The sequence below is a fragment of the Diabrotica virgifera genome, chromosome 6 (genome assembly GCF_917563875.1).
Source record: "Diabrotica virgifera virgifera chromosome 6, PGI_DIABVI_V3a".
NCBI lineage: Eukaryota > Metazoa > Arthropoda > Insecta > Coleoptera > Chrysomelidae > Diabrotica > Diabrotica virgifera.
Genome location: NC_065448.1, coordinates 16,271,742 through 16,284,271, shown reverse-complemented (window position 1 = coordinate 16,284,271; position 12,530 = coordinate 16,271,742). Strand labels below are relative to the sequence as shown.

The 12,530-nt window shown below is 33.3% G+C and overlaps 1 protein-coding gene across 1 annotated transcript; it reads right to left on the bottom strand.

Annotated features, from left to right (window-relative positions):
* Positions 1 to 7,335: 7,335 nt before the first annotated feature.
* LOC114330745 (uncharacterized) lies at positions 7,336 to 8,142 on the bottom strand. Its single transcript, XM_028280157.2, has one exon. It carries the CDS (start codon positions 8,140 to 8,142, stop codon positions 7,336 to 7,338), a length of 807 nt encoding a protein of 268 aa, XP_028135958.2.
* Positions 8,143 to 12,530: the final 4,388 nt, after the last annotated feature.

Sequence of the window (12,530 nt, the reverse complement as noted above, 5' to 3'; positions counted from 1 at the left end):
CGGATTATGGGGAGCAAAAGTTCAGCGGTTAGATGCGGGTCAGTTTTAAGTAGTTCGGCAGCAATGTTATCGATTCCCGGGGACCTGTTATTTCTCAGAAATTTGATAGCTGTTATTATCTCCGTTTTGGAAGGGGACTCGCAAGATATATGCAAGTCTATATTCTGCGGGTGTTCAACAATTTCATCTTCTGCGTTATCTCTGGGGGTGCCTAGCATCTCCTGAAAGTGCTCTTTCCATCTCTCTACTTGGTCATCCGTTGTAGTAAGTAATTCACCTGTCTTGGATCTTAAAAATGTTCGAACAGTTGGGCCCATTTTTTGGTAATCGTCTAGTAATTTGATACAGCTCTCTATTCATGTTGTGTTGTGCAGCTGTTTCTGCTTGCTTTGTCAGTTCTTCAGCCCACTTTCTTTTGTCTCTTCTTGCATTCCTTTTAACTGCTTTATTTAGTGTTTCATATTCTTGTTGTCGGTTCGTTCTTCCTTCTACAGTTCTTGCTTGCAAGATATCTTTTTTTCGTTGTTCTCTTTTCTTGATGATATTTCAAGTTTCATCTGATATCCATTCTTATCTATCTTTCTCTTTTTTACCCAGTTTGTCTTCAGCTATTTCTGTCAGAATATTTGCCAAATCTTCCCAGCTATTTACTTCACGTTCTCTTGTTTTTACTTGAAGCTCTTCCCTAAACATGTGTTTTCCTGGGAGCGTTTTTAATTTGTTTAGATTATATGTGGGTCTGTTGTGAATATTTTTATGTGGGAAGATGGTTCCAATTTGTAAAGCGCTCTCCATTCTCATTCATCACTCCCAGGCCATGTTTGCCCATTACGGTTTCTAAATTAATATTGTCTTCTCCAACTTTAGCGTTTATATCGCCCATCACTATTAGGATATCGCGTTTGTTTACTTGTTGGGTCGTTTGTTCGAGTTGTTCGTAGAAAATGTCTTTATCTTCGTGGAGAGATGTGTTCGTAGGAGCATAGCACTGAGTAACTGTTATCTTAAGGTATCTGGTATAAAATCTGGCAGTCATAATTCTGTTATTAATGGGTTTCCGTGAAATAAGGCTTTTTTGACTTGTTTACTGAGTAGAAGACCCGCTCCGCTCTCGTGACTTCCATTTTCTTTACCACTATATAATAGAAGTTCTCCTGTTTGGGTATGGTGTTTACCATTGCCCAACCATCTTACTTCTGATAGACCAACAAAGCTTATTTTATATCTGTTTAATTCTTTTACTGTTTGAGCCTGTATTTATTACTATATTTCCATTTTTGTCTCCATTTTTATGAAACTTGAAAGATTTCCTTTTTACCATAGTTTCCATAATCTTTTCGTTCTTTCATTCTTGTATTTCTTAATGTCTCGTCTGATAGCTTTAAACATTTTTCTATTGGTATTTTATAAGTAAGTAGATGGTATTTATTATTTCTTTTGTCTCAGCGAGGATTTAAATGCTTTACACTTTTCAGAGTACTTTCCTTTTTAATTAATTAATTTACTAATTTTGTGTTATCAAGAAATTTTGTGATATCATAATATGGACCTTCTTTGATTGTCTGCATTTTATTCCAAATTGAAGATATATGTGTCCATGTAGCAAGCATAAATCATAGGAAATTGAGGAGGAATATAATAAAATGGTAACCAAGAAATGACAACATTTAAAAAAAACTGAAGATATAGACCATTCTATTCTTTCTTTGAGTACTTTATTCATTCGGATATATTCAGCGAATATCGCCTTATAAGTTTAATGCGTCAAACCCTTAAAGTATTCTTGCGTATTATCCATTCCAGAATACGAGCAAAATTAGAACACAGCATAAGTAAAACACAGTTCGGTTTTAGATGCGGTTTTGGAACTCGAGAGCCCCTATTTGCAATACAAGTCTTGATTCAAAAATGCCTGGATCAACAGAAAGATGTTTACGCCTGTTTTATCGACTATGAGAAAGCATTTGATACTATCAAACATGACAAACTCATAGAACTATTACATCTTTCAGGACTTGACACTAAGGACATCCAGATTATAAAAAATCTATATTGGAATCAAACAGCCCACATAAAGCCCACATGGAATCAAACAGCCCACTGCTTTTCAACGTGTACACGGAACAAATATTTCTAGAGGCACTACAATAGAATAGAATAGAAATATGCTTTATTGTCATGAAAAATTTAACAATTTTATAGACAAAGCTTACAAGAATCATAAAAATAAGAACAATAACAAATAACAAATACAATTTACTAAAATGATATAAATCGTCTACATAAATAAAAATAATGAAGATAAACAAAAAAAACAGTAACAACCTATTGCAAAATTTAAAAAAAAAATTTGCAAATTGCATAATCTACCTTAAGAAATTTAATAAGTTAAGTTAAGCTGCTGCATATGACACTCAAATATAGATTAAGATTATACTTATAAATAAGAATACTGTACTTTCTTAGTTATTGGTTAAGAAACTCTGCTGTTGAATAATATGGTCTTTCAGATAAATAGGCTTTAGTCATTTTACGGAACTTGGAGAAAGATGTTGCAGATTTAAGTTGTAGAGGGAGATGGTTGTAAAGTTTTTTCGCAGAATATAATATAGATTTCTTTACTAACTCACTGGACGGGATCGGTAAATAGATGTCAAAGGTAGAATTTCTGGTGGAATAGTCATGTCTAGGTCTTGCTGGAAAGACATGTAGATGTTTACGAATTAAGCAAACAGTTTCTAAAATATATAAAGAAGGTAGTGTTAGAATCCTGTGATCTTTGAAGTAGCTTCTGCAATGTGTTGTTCTTCTGAGGCCAAACAGATATCTTATTGCTCTTTTTTGTAATTTAAAAATAACATCAGATTGGGCAGCCGTACCAGAACCCCAAAAAGGGAGACCATATCGAAGATGTGACTCGAACAAAGAAAAATATGTTATTTTGGAAGAGGCTAAATTCATTTCCTTTGAAACAGATCTTATTGCAAAGCAAGCTGAGGATAGTTTCTTGCTTAACACATCAATATGAAGGGACCATTTCAGATTGCTATCTAAAAAAATACCAAGAAACTTTACAGAATCAACGATACTGATCTGGCTGTTATGAAGAGGTAAGGGTTGAAGAGCTCCTTTATAGGACAATGCTACTGTTTTATCTACATTAAAAGAGAGTAAATTTGAATCGGACCAAGATTTTATTGTAAGTAGATCAGAAGTTATAGTAGCATGAAGAGTTGCGATATTTGAGTTGCTCCAAGTGATACTGGTATCATCAGCAAAAAGAAAAACTTTGCCATCGATTTTTAAGCTAGTGATGTCATTAATAAAGATAAGGAAAAGTAGAGGACCCAATACTGAACCTTGTGGTACCCCACATACAACATTTTTGAGACTAGAGTCTGTATCATTTGCTCTAACCAGTTGTTTCCTATTATCCAAGTAAGATTGAAACCAGTTCGAAGAAATACCTCGAATTCCGTAGAAATCTAGTTTTTTTTATCAAAATGTCGTGATTCACACAATCAAAAGCTTTGGCATAATCACAAAAACAGTGGCAGTGTGCAGATTATTGTTTAATGCTTGATAAACCTCATGTAGTACAGAAAACATGGCATCTGTGGTACATTTATTATTTAAAAAGCCGAACTGATTTTGTGATAAAATATTGTTATCAACGAGAAAGGACATAAGTCGGGCTTTTATGAGTCTCTCAATAATTTTGGAGAGTACCGGTAGTAATGCAATAGGTCTATAATTGCAGGCATTTGATTTTTCACCACCCTTATGAAGAGGAATAATGATGGCCGTCTTTAGGCACTCTGGAAATTTACCTTTCTCAAAAGAATCATTAATTAGAGAGATGAGGACTCCCAACACACTGTCTGGGAGATTTGAGAAAATTTTTATGGATAGTCCATCGGTACTACACGAAGATTTGCTTTTGATATTATTGATTGTCTGAATCAGTTCAGATTTATCAACCGGTCTTATAAAGAATGAATTCGAACTAGAAGAGTACAATGAGGGCATCAAGATTAATGGCGTACCAATAAGTAATTTTCGATATGCAGATGATACTGTTATACTAGCCGATAACATCGAAGATTTACAGATGATGCTAAATAGAGTAAATACAACTGGCAACCAATTTGGACTGAAGATCAATAGAAAGAAAACTAAATTTATGGTGATCAGTAAAAAGAACATTCAACATATCGACCTGAATATTGAAGCCGAACGTATTGAAAGAGTACACCGATTTAAATATCTGGGATATACAGTAAATGATAAGTGGGACCCAGACGTAGAGATTAGGATCCGAATTGAAATAGCAAGATCCAAATTCATAAAAATGAGAAAGCTCTTAAGCAACCGCAACCTAAGCGTTAACCTCCGATGGCGCGCCACAAAATGCTATGTACTCTCTACGCTACTTTACGGAGTAGAAGGGTGGACGTTAACAGCAGCAACTATAAAGAAGTTAGCGGCTCTAGAAATGTGGCTGTATCGACGCATACTGAGAATTCCTTGGACAGACAGAGTGACCAACACAGAGGTATTGAGACGAATGGGTAAAGAGTTGGAATTGTTAACAACTGTTAAAAGGAGGAAAGCGTCATACCTGGGCCATGTGTTCCGTAATGATAAGTACAGTCTGCTACAGCTTATCGTCGAAGGCAAGATTGAAGGTAGAAGAGGTTTGGGCAGGAAGAAGAAATCCTGGCTGAGAAACTTGAGAGAATGGTTTCAAATACCAGAAGCTGCGAACATAATACATGCGGCACAAAACAGAGAAACCTATCGTTTGATGGTCGCCAACCTTCGGTAGAAGACGGCACATAAAGAAGAAGATTCATTCGGAACTTTGGCAATAATGGCAATAATAGAATTTCATATATACGATACGAATTTCCTTCTGTATGGATACGGATTTTGTTTCTAATTACTTTCGCAGGAGATTCTGCTTTCTCCAAGATCTATCGTGCCGTCAATTCTCCGTAAGTAATAACCTTGAGTTATTCAAACTCATCGCTGATTCTCATTAATGTGGTACGACAACTTCACTTCAAACATGCCGTAAAACTTAACGGTTGGATAACAATTCTCGGAATTGTTAAATGAAACCTAAACCTAAATGAGAATAATTATTCCATTGGTACTAGTTACTAGCTAGTTCCATTTACGTTATAATAAATATTGTCAACACTATCCAGTTACACTGTTGATTATGTTAACGGGATAGTTTAAAACTTCAGAATATGGGTGAATAGGTAGAGTGATCCCTCTGAATGTAGATAAAACTTCAGATTTATCTATACTCGACGATTTTCTCGGAATTATCTTGTTTTAAGGAAAAGGAGTTGAAAAACTTGCAAAAGGTGACGCCCTTGTTCTTTCCCAGTCTCTTTATTAACCTACCGATGTAGAGTAGCGCATTCTAGCTTGAATGCTTGAAAGTACATTGATACAGGAGAGTTTAAATAAAAATTATCAGTAGTAATTGCACAAGAGCTCTAAAATTATCGAATTTTTCCCGAGTGACACTTTGACAGTTTTAAATTCATGACCCGAAGGGGTGTGAAATTATGTCAAAGTGTCACGAAGGCAAAAATTCGATAATAATTTTAGAGATCGAGTGCAATTTGTTGCGATTATTTCATGAATAAAACTGTTCAAAACCAAAATTTTTTGGTAATTTATTTATGTAAGTACAAATTAGTACAATTAAACAAACAGTTGATATAAATATTTGACGGTTGAAAGTCATCACTTTTATAATTTTTAAAACATTAATTGTTATTAATGTCACTGAATGTATTTTTTCGTAGCAACGAAGGGCATCTGACGTAATATACTTGACGACTGGATATTATCAAAAATTATCAGTTTAATTTTTATTCATGTAGCTTTCTGTTAGTCAGAATCTCCTATGAATGAAATAATCGTGATAATTGCCCAGAATATCTCCTTTTGATAGAACAAAGTTTAATACAAACTAAAACTTTGTCTTAACATAAAAAAACTTTGTCTTAACCCAAAACAGTCTATATTATCCTAAAGTTTTTTCTGTTGGTTTAAACCAGAAGACGGTGTAACTAAGATTATGTTAAGTTTCTAGTTACATCCGTTATAGAGAATTTCCCGTCTTGGCAAACTTTTAATTGGTATACGGAGAATAATATCGCACACAGAACGTTGAATAATAATTGTGGAAGAGACTCTGTTCGAAATTTTATGTTCGCTGAAGTTTACTTAATTAGTCTCTAAATTATAGCCCCAGTGCTAGAAGAGAGTTTCCACTAAATGTCTAAACATTTGTATAAATACAGAAGTTTAAGCTTTCAAATGTACAGGATTTACAGGTATCTAGTTTTTATATCGTGTTATTTTAAATATTGTACTTTTCTTTGGTTGTTGGTACCTTTATTCTTCTCGCATTTCTTTATCTTTAAGGCTATTCTTCCAAGAAATTGAAATAGGTTCAAATAATATCACTACCTGCTTATTGGATGCGATGAGAATCTTCTTCCGTGTGCCTCTTCTTCTATAATTGCCGAATTGACAGCATTTATTTTCCGTTTAGAAACAACAGCTACTTTTGCCTTCCTGCCTTCTGTTAATAACTGTACCACTTGAAAGGTCCCAACCAGGTGGGTTATACCATTTTGAAATTGAAGATTGACTTAGGATCGTGAGGAGGTCAACCTAGGTACTTTCCTCATACAGTTCACCAAAAATAGCTGAAAGTCTGAAATTCTAACTGCCTGCGCGAACAATGAAGTGAGAACGCACTCGGAAGGAAAAAGATAGCCTGTACGCGCGGGTGAACTTTAAAATATAGGTACAATCGGAGACACAAATATAGAAACGTAAAGTTTGAATAGTTTCTAATAGGTCCCGTACACAATTATTATTACTGTCATTACTTTTCTTCAGTATATTTGTAGTATTTTTTTACAAAGTGATATGTAATAAAATAGATCCAACAAAAACCGCTTGGGTTGCTATAAATTATGGCATTATAAACCAAAAATTATATTTTTATATTGACTATTTATACTTTATATTACCATTATATTGACCAAAAGGTTTCGGAGAAAAAGGGCGTAAGCAGTAGGGTAATAAAGTAGTAATAAAATCGTCTATTGCAATACTAAATAGAAATTAGATGTTCGGTCCCGGTGAAGCATAAATATGGTGTCTTTGTACCAGTACCTTTTGTTAAAAGAGATATTTATAACCTTTCTCGTATCGATTTCCATAGCATTTGTCGTCATCCTTTTATTCAGTCCACACAAACTTTTCACTAATTTAAAATCAAAACTGACATTTTTTTCAGCGACATATTGCTTCATAGAAGCCCATACTAACTCTATAGGATTCAAATCCGGATATCTTGGGTAACCGTAAAACTGAATGTCCTTTATCCTCGAGTATTTTGTCAATTTCATAGGCTTTAAACAGAGGTTTGTGTAATTTTATAATGTCGTATAATTCAAATTTCAACATGTCATCTGTAAAGGAAATATTTCGCGTTGTCAGCCACTGCTGCATTTCTGCTTTCCTGGAAGACATAGTTGGACATTTCTCAGTTTGTACGTTGTGATACGGTGCATTATCAATCACTAAAACGCTGTTCGGGGGCAAATTTGGTATCAGTTTTTCCTGAAGCCACTTTTTGTAAATGTCGTAGTTCATTGCATCATGATAATCTCCTGTTTTTATAGTAGGTTTGTAACGCAGATAAGCGTTTTTAACAAAACCACTTTCACCTCCAGCATGCACTATCACAAGCATCTGTCCTTTAGATACTGGTTTTTGTATGCCCTTGTTTGAACTATCAGACCAGCTCTTTTGGTAGGTATGAGATGAATGGACGTATGTTTCATCCATGTATATAATTGGGCGATTTGCGTTCCTGTAACGTTTCATACTACGTAAGAAATTCAGTCTAAGATGTTGAATACTGGGCTTTTCCATTAATAATTTTCTATTAGTTCTGGTTTTTCGCCAACGAAATCCCATCTTTCTAATTACTGTTCGTAGGCTTTCTATGGAACCTGAGTAGTTGTACTCCTCTGCAAATGTTCTGTGTATGCGTTTCACAGTTGGGACTTGTTTTTGTGTTATACAAAAATCCATTATATAACGTCGAAGACGCCCTATATCAAAATCGTCCAAGCACGTTTTTGAAGCGCTTTTTTTTTCTCTTTTTGTTTGGAGTTACAAATGAGGAATATTCGCCATCTTCAATTAATTGCATTTCCCGAGCAATTTTTTGAACGCTGCTTAAACTAACACCTGTTGCCAATACCATACGTTCCTGCACTTTTTTCAAATCTCTACACGGTTCATTGTTTTTCGCTTCATTTATCATAAAATGAATCACGTTTGCCATCACTTCCCGTGTCTGATTATTTAAAACTTTTCCCTTCAGATTCGATTTAAACAAAATTTGCAAATTTTAAATTGATTCTCCTTTGCGGTTCGTACTTACAAAAAATGTTTCGCAGACTGTACCGACTTGTTCACGTTACAAACGGTAGATTAAGTGAACGCTCAGTGCGAGATCCGTCGGATGACGAATGCGCATCATGGGCGTGGTTATTTTCAGACTTTCAGCTATTCTTGGTGAACTGTAGGTAAAAAGGTACCTAGGTACCTAGGTCAAACTAGGTACATCGTCTAATCCCTAAGACAAATAATGGTAACACGAACGATAACAAGTGAGATCAAAGCGAACCACAAAAATTTAAACAAACTGTTTATTCAATCAATAGGTATAGGTATACTTGTGTCTATGATACAGGAGCTCAGCAAGTCCTGTACAGGGTGGCCGAAGGCCTAAAATGACTGAAGATCTAAACAAATGTAAATGGCTGAAGATCCAAAGGAAAAAGGTAGCTGAAGGTTAGTGTCAGCCAATAGTAGAGAAATAGGATTAATATCTTATAATAATTGTGAGGTAGAGAAAAATGTGACGTGGTAAAGAAAAACCAATTACAGTTTTGAAACCAGCATGCCTAAATACCTATATAACACCTTACAAATCAATCTCAACAAAAAATTTGTTTAATTATTCCCCAGTGAATCAGTGAATCAATCAATGCATTATAAAATCTTTATCATATATAGAGTTACGTATTAAATAATTCCCAGTTTGTTCAGATTTTATGACAAAAGTGGCATACAGAACAAACAAACGGAATTAAATAGATATCAGAAATATATTTGATGATTAAAACTTTACCCTACTTATACTGTTATACCCATACTATTTCCATGTAATATTTAACCAATAATCTAATTTATTAAACTGTTACGAGTTAAATTATTGAAAGGTCATCAATTTCTGCAAAACTGTATGTCATAATATTCGTGCTCTAGCAAATGCTGTTCATTATTGAAATTGATTATTTGGTTTTTGTTCTAAAATTATTATATTATTATACGCACTGCGACAAGAAATTAAAAAAATATGTGTATTGCGTGGCTAACGTTTTTGTTTTTGTGTACGGCTAATACACCGTGTCTATAAATATCTCCATAGACTGAGTTTTAAGGATTAGTCGTTAAAATAATTGTACGTTTTAACAAGTCAATAAATGTACCTATACAGGGTGTTTCATTAATAATTGTCCATATAGTAACTGGAGAAACCTTAGTACAAAATACGAAGATTTATCCTAAAACACTTAAATAAAATGTGGTCCATTACTGAGTTACAGGGTGTTTTATCTAAAAATTTAAAATATTTCTGCTCAGCATTTTAAAACTATTTAACGTATCCTTTTCCTACTTGTCAGAAAGTGCGACTACTATACACCCTACTAAACTATGATCAAAAAACGTTTCTAACTGCTACCAGTGGCGTATGACAGGGGATAGTGAATGGTTGACCCTTCTCAAATTCTACGCCACTGGAAGAATTACTATTTTAGTGCCGTTTTTAGATTGTCCAATACTTTGTACGTAAATAATATACTCTTCATTGGTAACGATAAAGTCATTAGTTTTCGAGATATTTGAAGTTAAATATGAAACGGCACAGTTATTTTGATTAATTTATAAATATGATTCATATTATGATTAAAGTTAAAAAATTATTTGTACCCAGTACTTGAAAACTATTTGGCGTATCCTTATCATACTTGGCAGAAAGTGTAGGTATTGTACACCCTACTAAATTAAGATAAATAAATGTTTCTAGCTACTACCAGAGGCGTACGACAGAGGATAGTGGCTGGTTGACCCTTCCCAAATTCTACGCCACTGACGAAATTGCTATTTTAGTGTAATTTTTTGATTTTCCAGTACTTTTTATGTAAATAACATACTCTTCATTCGGAACGATAAATGATTAGTTTTCGAGATATTTGAAATTAAAAATGAAGCGACACAATACATTAATCAAAATAACCGTGTCGTTTCATTTTTAACTTCAAAGATCTCGAAAACTAATGACTTTATCGTTACGAATGAAGAGAATTATATTTTCATAGAATGTATTGAAGAATCCAATAATTGAACTAAAATAGCAATTCCGCCAGTGGCGTATAATTCGGAAAGGGTCAACCATTTACTTCCCCCTCGTACGCCTCTGGTAATAGCCAGAAACGTTGGTTTAAGATAAATTCATAGTTTGTACTGTACCTATACTTTCTGCGAAGTATGAAAATGATACGTCGAATAGTTTTAAAATGCTGAGCAAAAATAGTTTTTAAATTTTTAGATAAAACATCCTATTACTCAGTAAGGAGCCACATTTTATTTAAGAGTATTAGGTTAAATCTTTGTATTTTGTGCTAAGGTTTCTCCAGTAATTATATGGACAATTATTAATGAAACACCCTGTATACAAGGTGTCCCGAAAAGATTGGTCGTAAATTATACGACACATTCTGGAGTCAAAAACAGTTCGATTGAACCTAACTTACCTTAGTAAAAATGTGCGCATATAAAAAGTTAGAGCCCTTTGAAGTTACAGATTGAACCTAACTTACCTTAGTAAAAATGTGCGCATATAAAAAGTTAGAGCCCTTTGAAGTTACAAAATGAAAATCGATTTTTTTCAATATATCGAAAACTATTAAAGATTTTTTATTTAAAATGGACATGTATCATTCTTATGGCAGGATCATCTTAAAACAAAATTATAGTGAGATTTGTCCACTCCATAAAAATTTTGTGGGGGTTTTGATCCCTTAAACCCCCCAAACTTTTGTGTATGTTCCAAATAATTTATTATTGTGGCATCATTAGTTAAACACGTTTTCAAAACTTTTTTGCCTCTTAGTATTTTTTCAATAAGCGAGTTTTTATCGAGATGTTGCTTATTTTTTAATGATTAACTATTTAGTGGGAAATAAACCACAATTAAATTGAAAAAATAATTTTATTAACGTTTCGAAGCCCAAATCGGGTTTCGTTGTCAAAATACAAAATACTACTAAAATAAACAAAAATGTTGTTGATAAGTAAAAAAATTCTTCTAATAATTTATTTAATCTGACTCATTTATATTGGCAATTCAGACGTATATTATACATTTTAAAGTAGAAGACTTTAAAATGATATCGCCAATATTTATGAGTTGCGTTCCTGGGACGACTTTATTAAAAGATAGTTCATTCGATTACATGAAATCAATCCCAACTCAAGAATATCCATCACAAAAAAATCATAGCCTGTGAAATGTCTTTAAAAAGATAAACAAATGCAACGACGACAGTAAAATGCTCTATTGTATATATATGTATTATTAATATTATTTATAATTTAAACATATTAAAGTCAGAATTTGGTATCAGTTTTTTAACAGTAAATTAAATGTAAGACCAAATACTTACGATGTCGGGATAGTATCACGAGGTTTTTTCCTGGTTTTCCCTCGTGATTTACTATGGAATCTCTAACGCGAGAATTTTATTGTCGTCGTTGCATTTGTTTGTCTTTTTAAAGACAAATCACATGCTATGATTTTTTTGTGACGGATATTCTTGAGTTGGGATTGATTTTATGTAATCGAATGAACTCTCTTTTAGTAAAGTCGTCCCAGGAACGCAACTCATAAATATCGGCGATATTATTTTAATGCCTTCTACTTTAAAATGTATAATATACGTCTGAATTGCCAATATAAATGAGTCAGATTAAATAAATTATTAGAAGAATTTTTTTACTTAGCAACAACATTTTTGTTTATTTTAGTATTATTTTGTATTTTGACAACGAAACCCGATTTGAGCTTCGAAACGTTAATAAAATTATTTTTTCAATTTAATTGTGACTTATTTCCCACTAAATAGTTAATGATAAAAATGCCACAAGGAAATAGCTTCAGAACAACATTATTTTTTAATATATTCACATAAAGATTTTATGGGAATTTTGTTCCTTTGAACCTCCCAAATGCTTGTGTACGTTCCAATTAAACTATTATTGTGGTACCATTTTGTGGTACACCACAAAATGTAACAACTATAGAGGAGTAACACTGTTAAACAGCTGCTACAAAATATTGACATCAT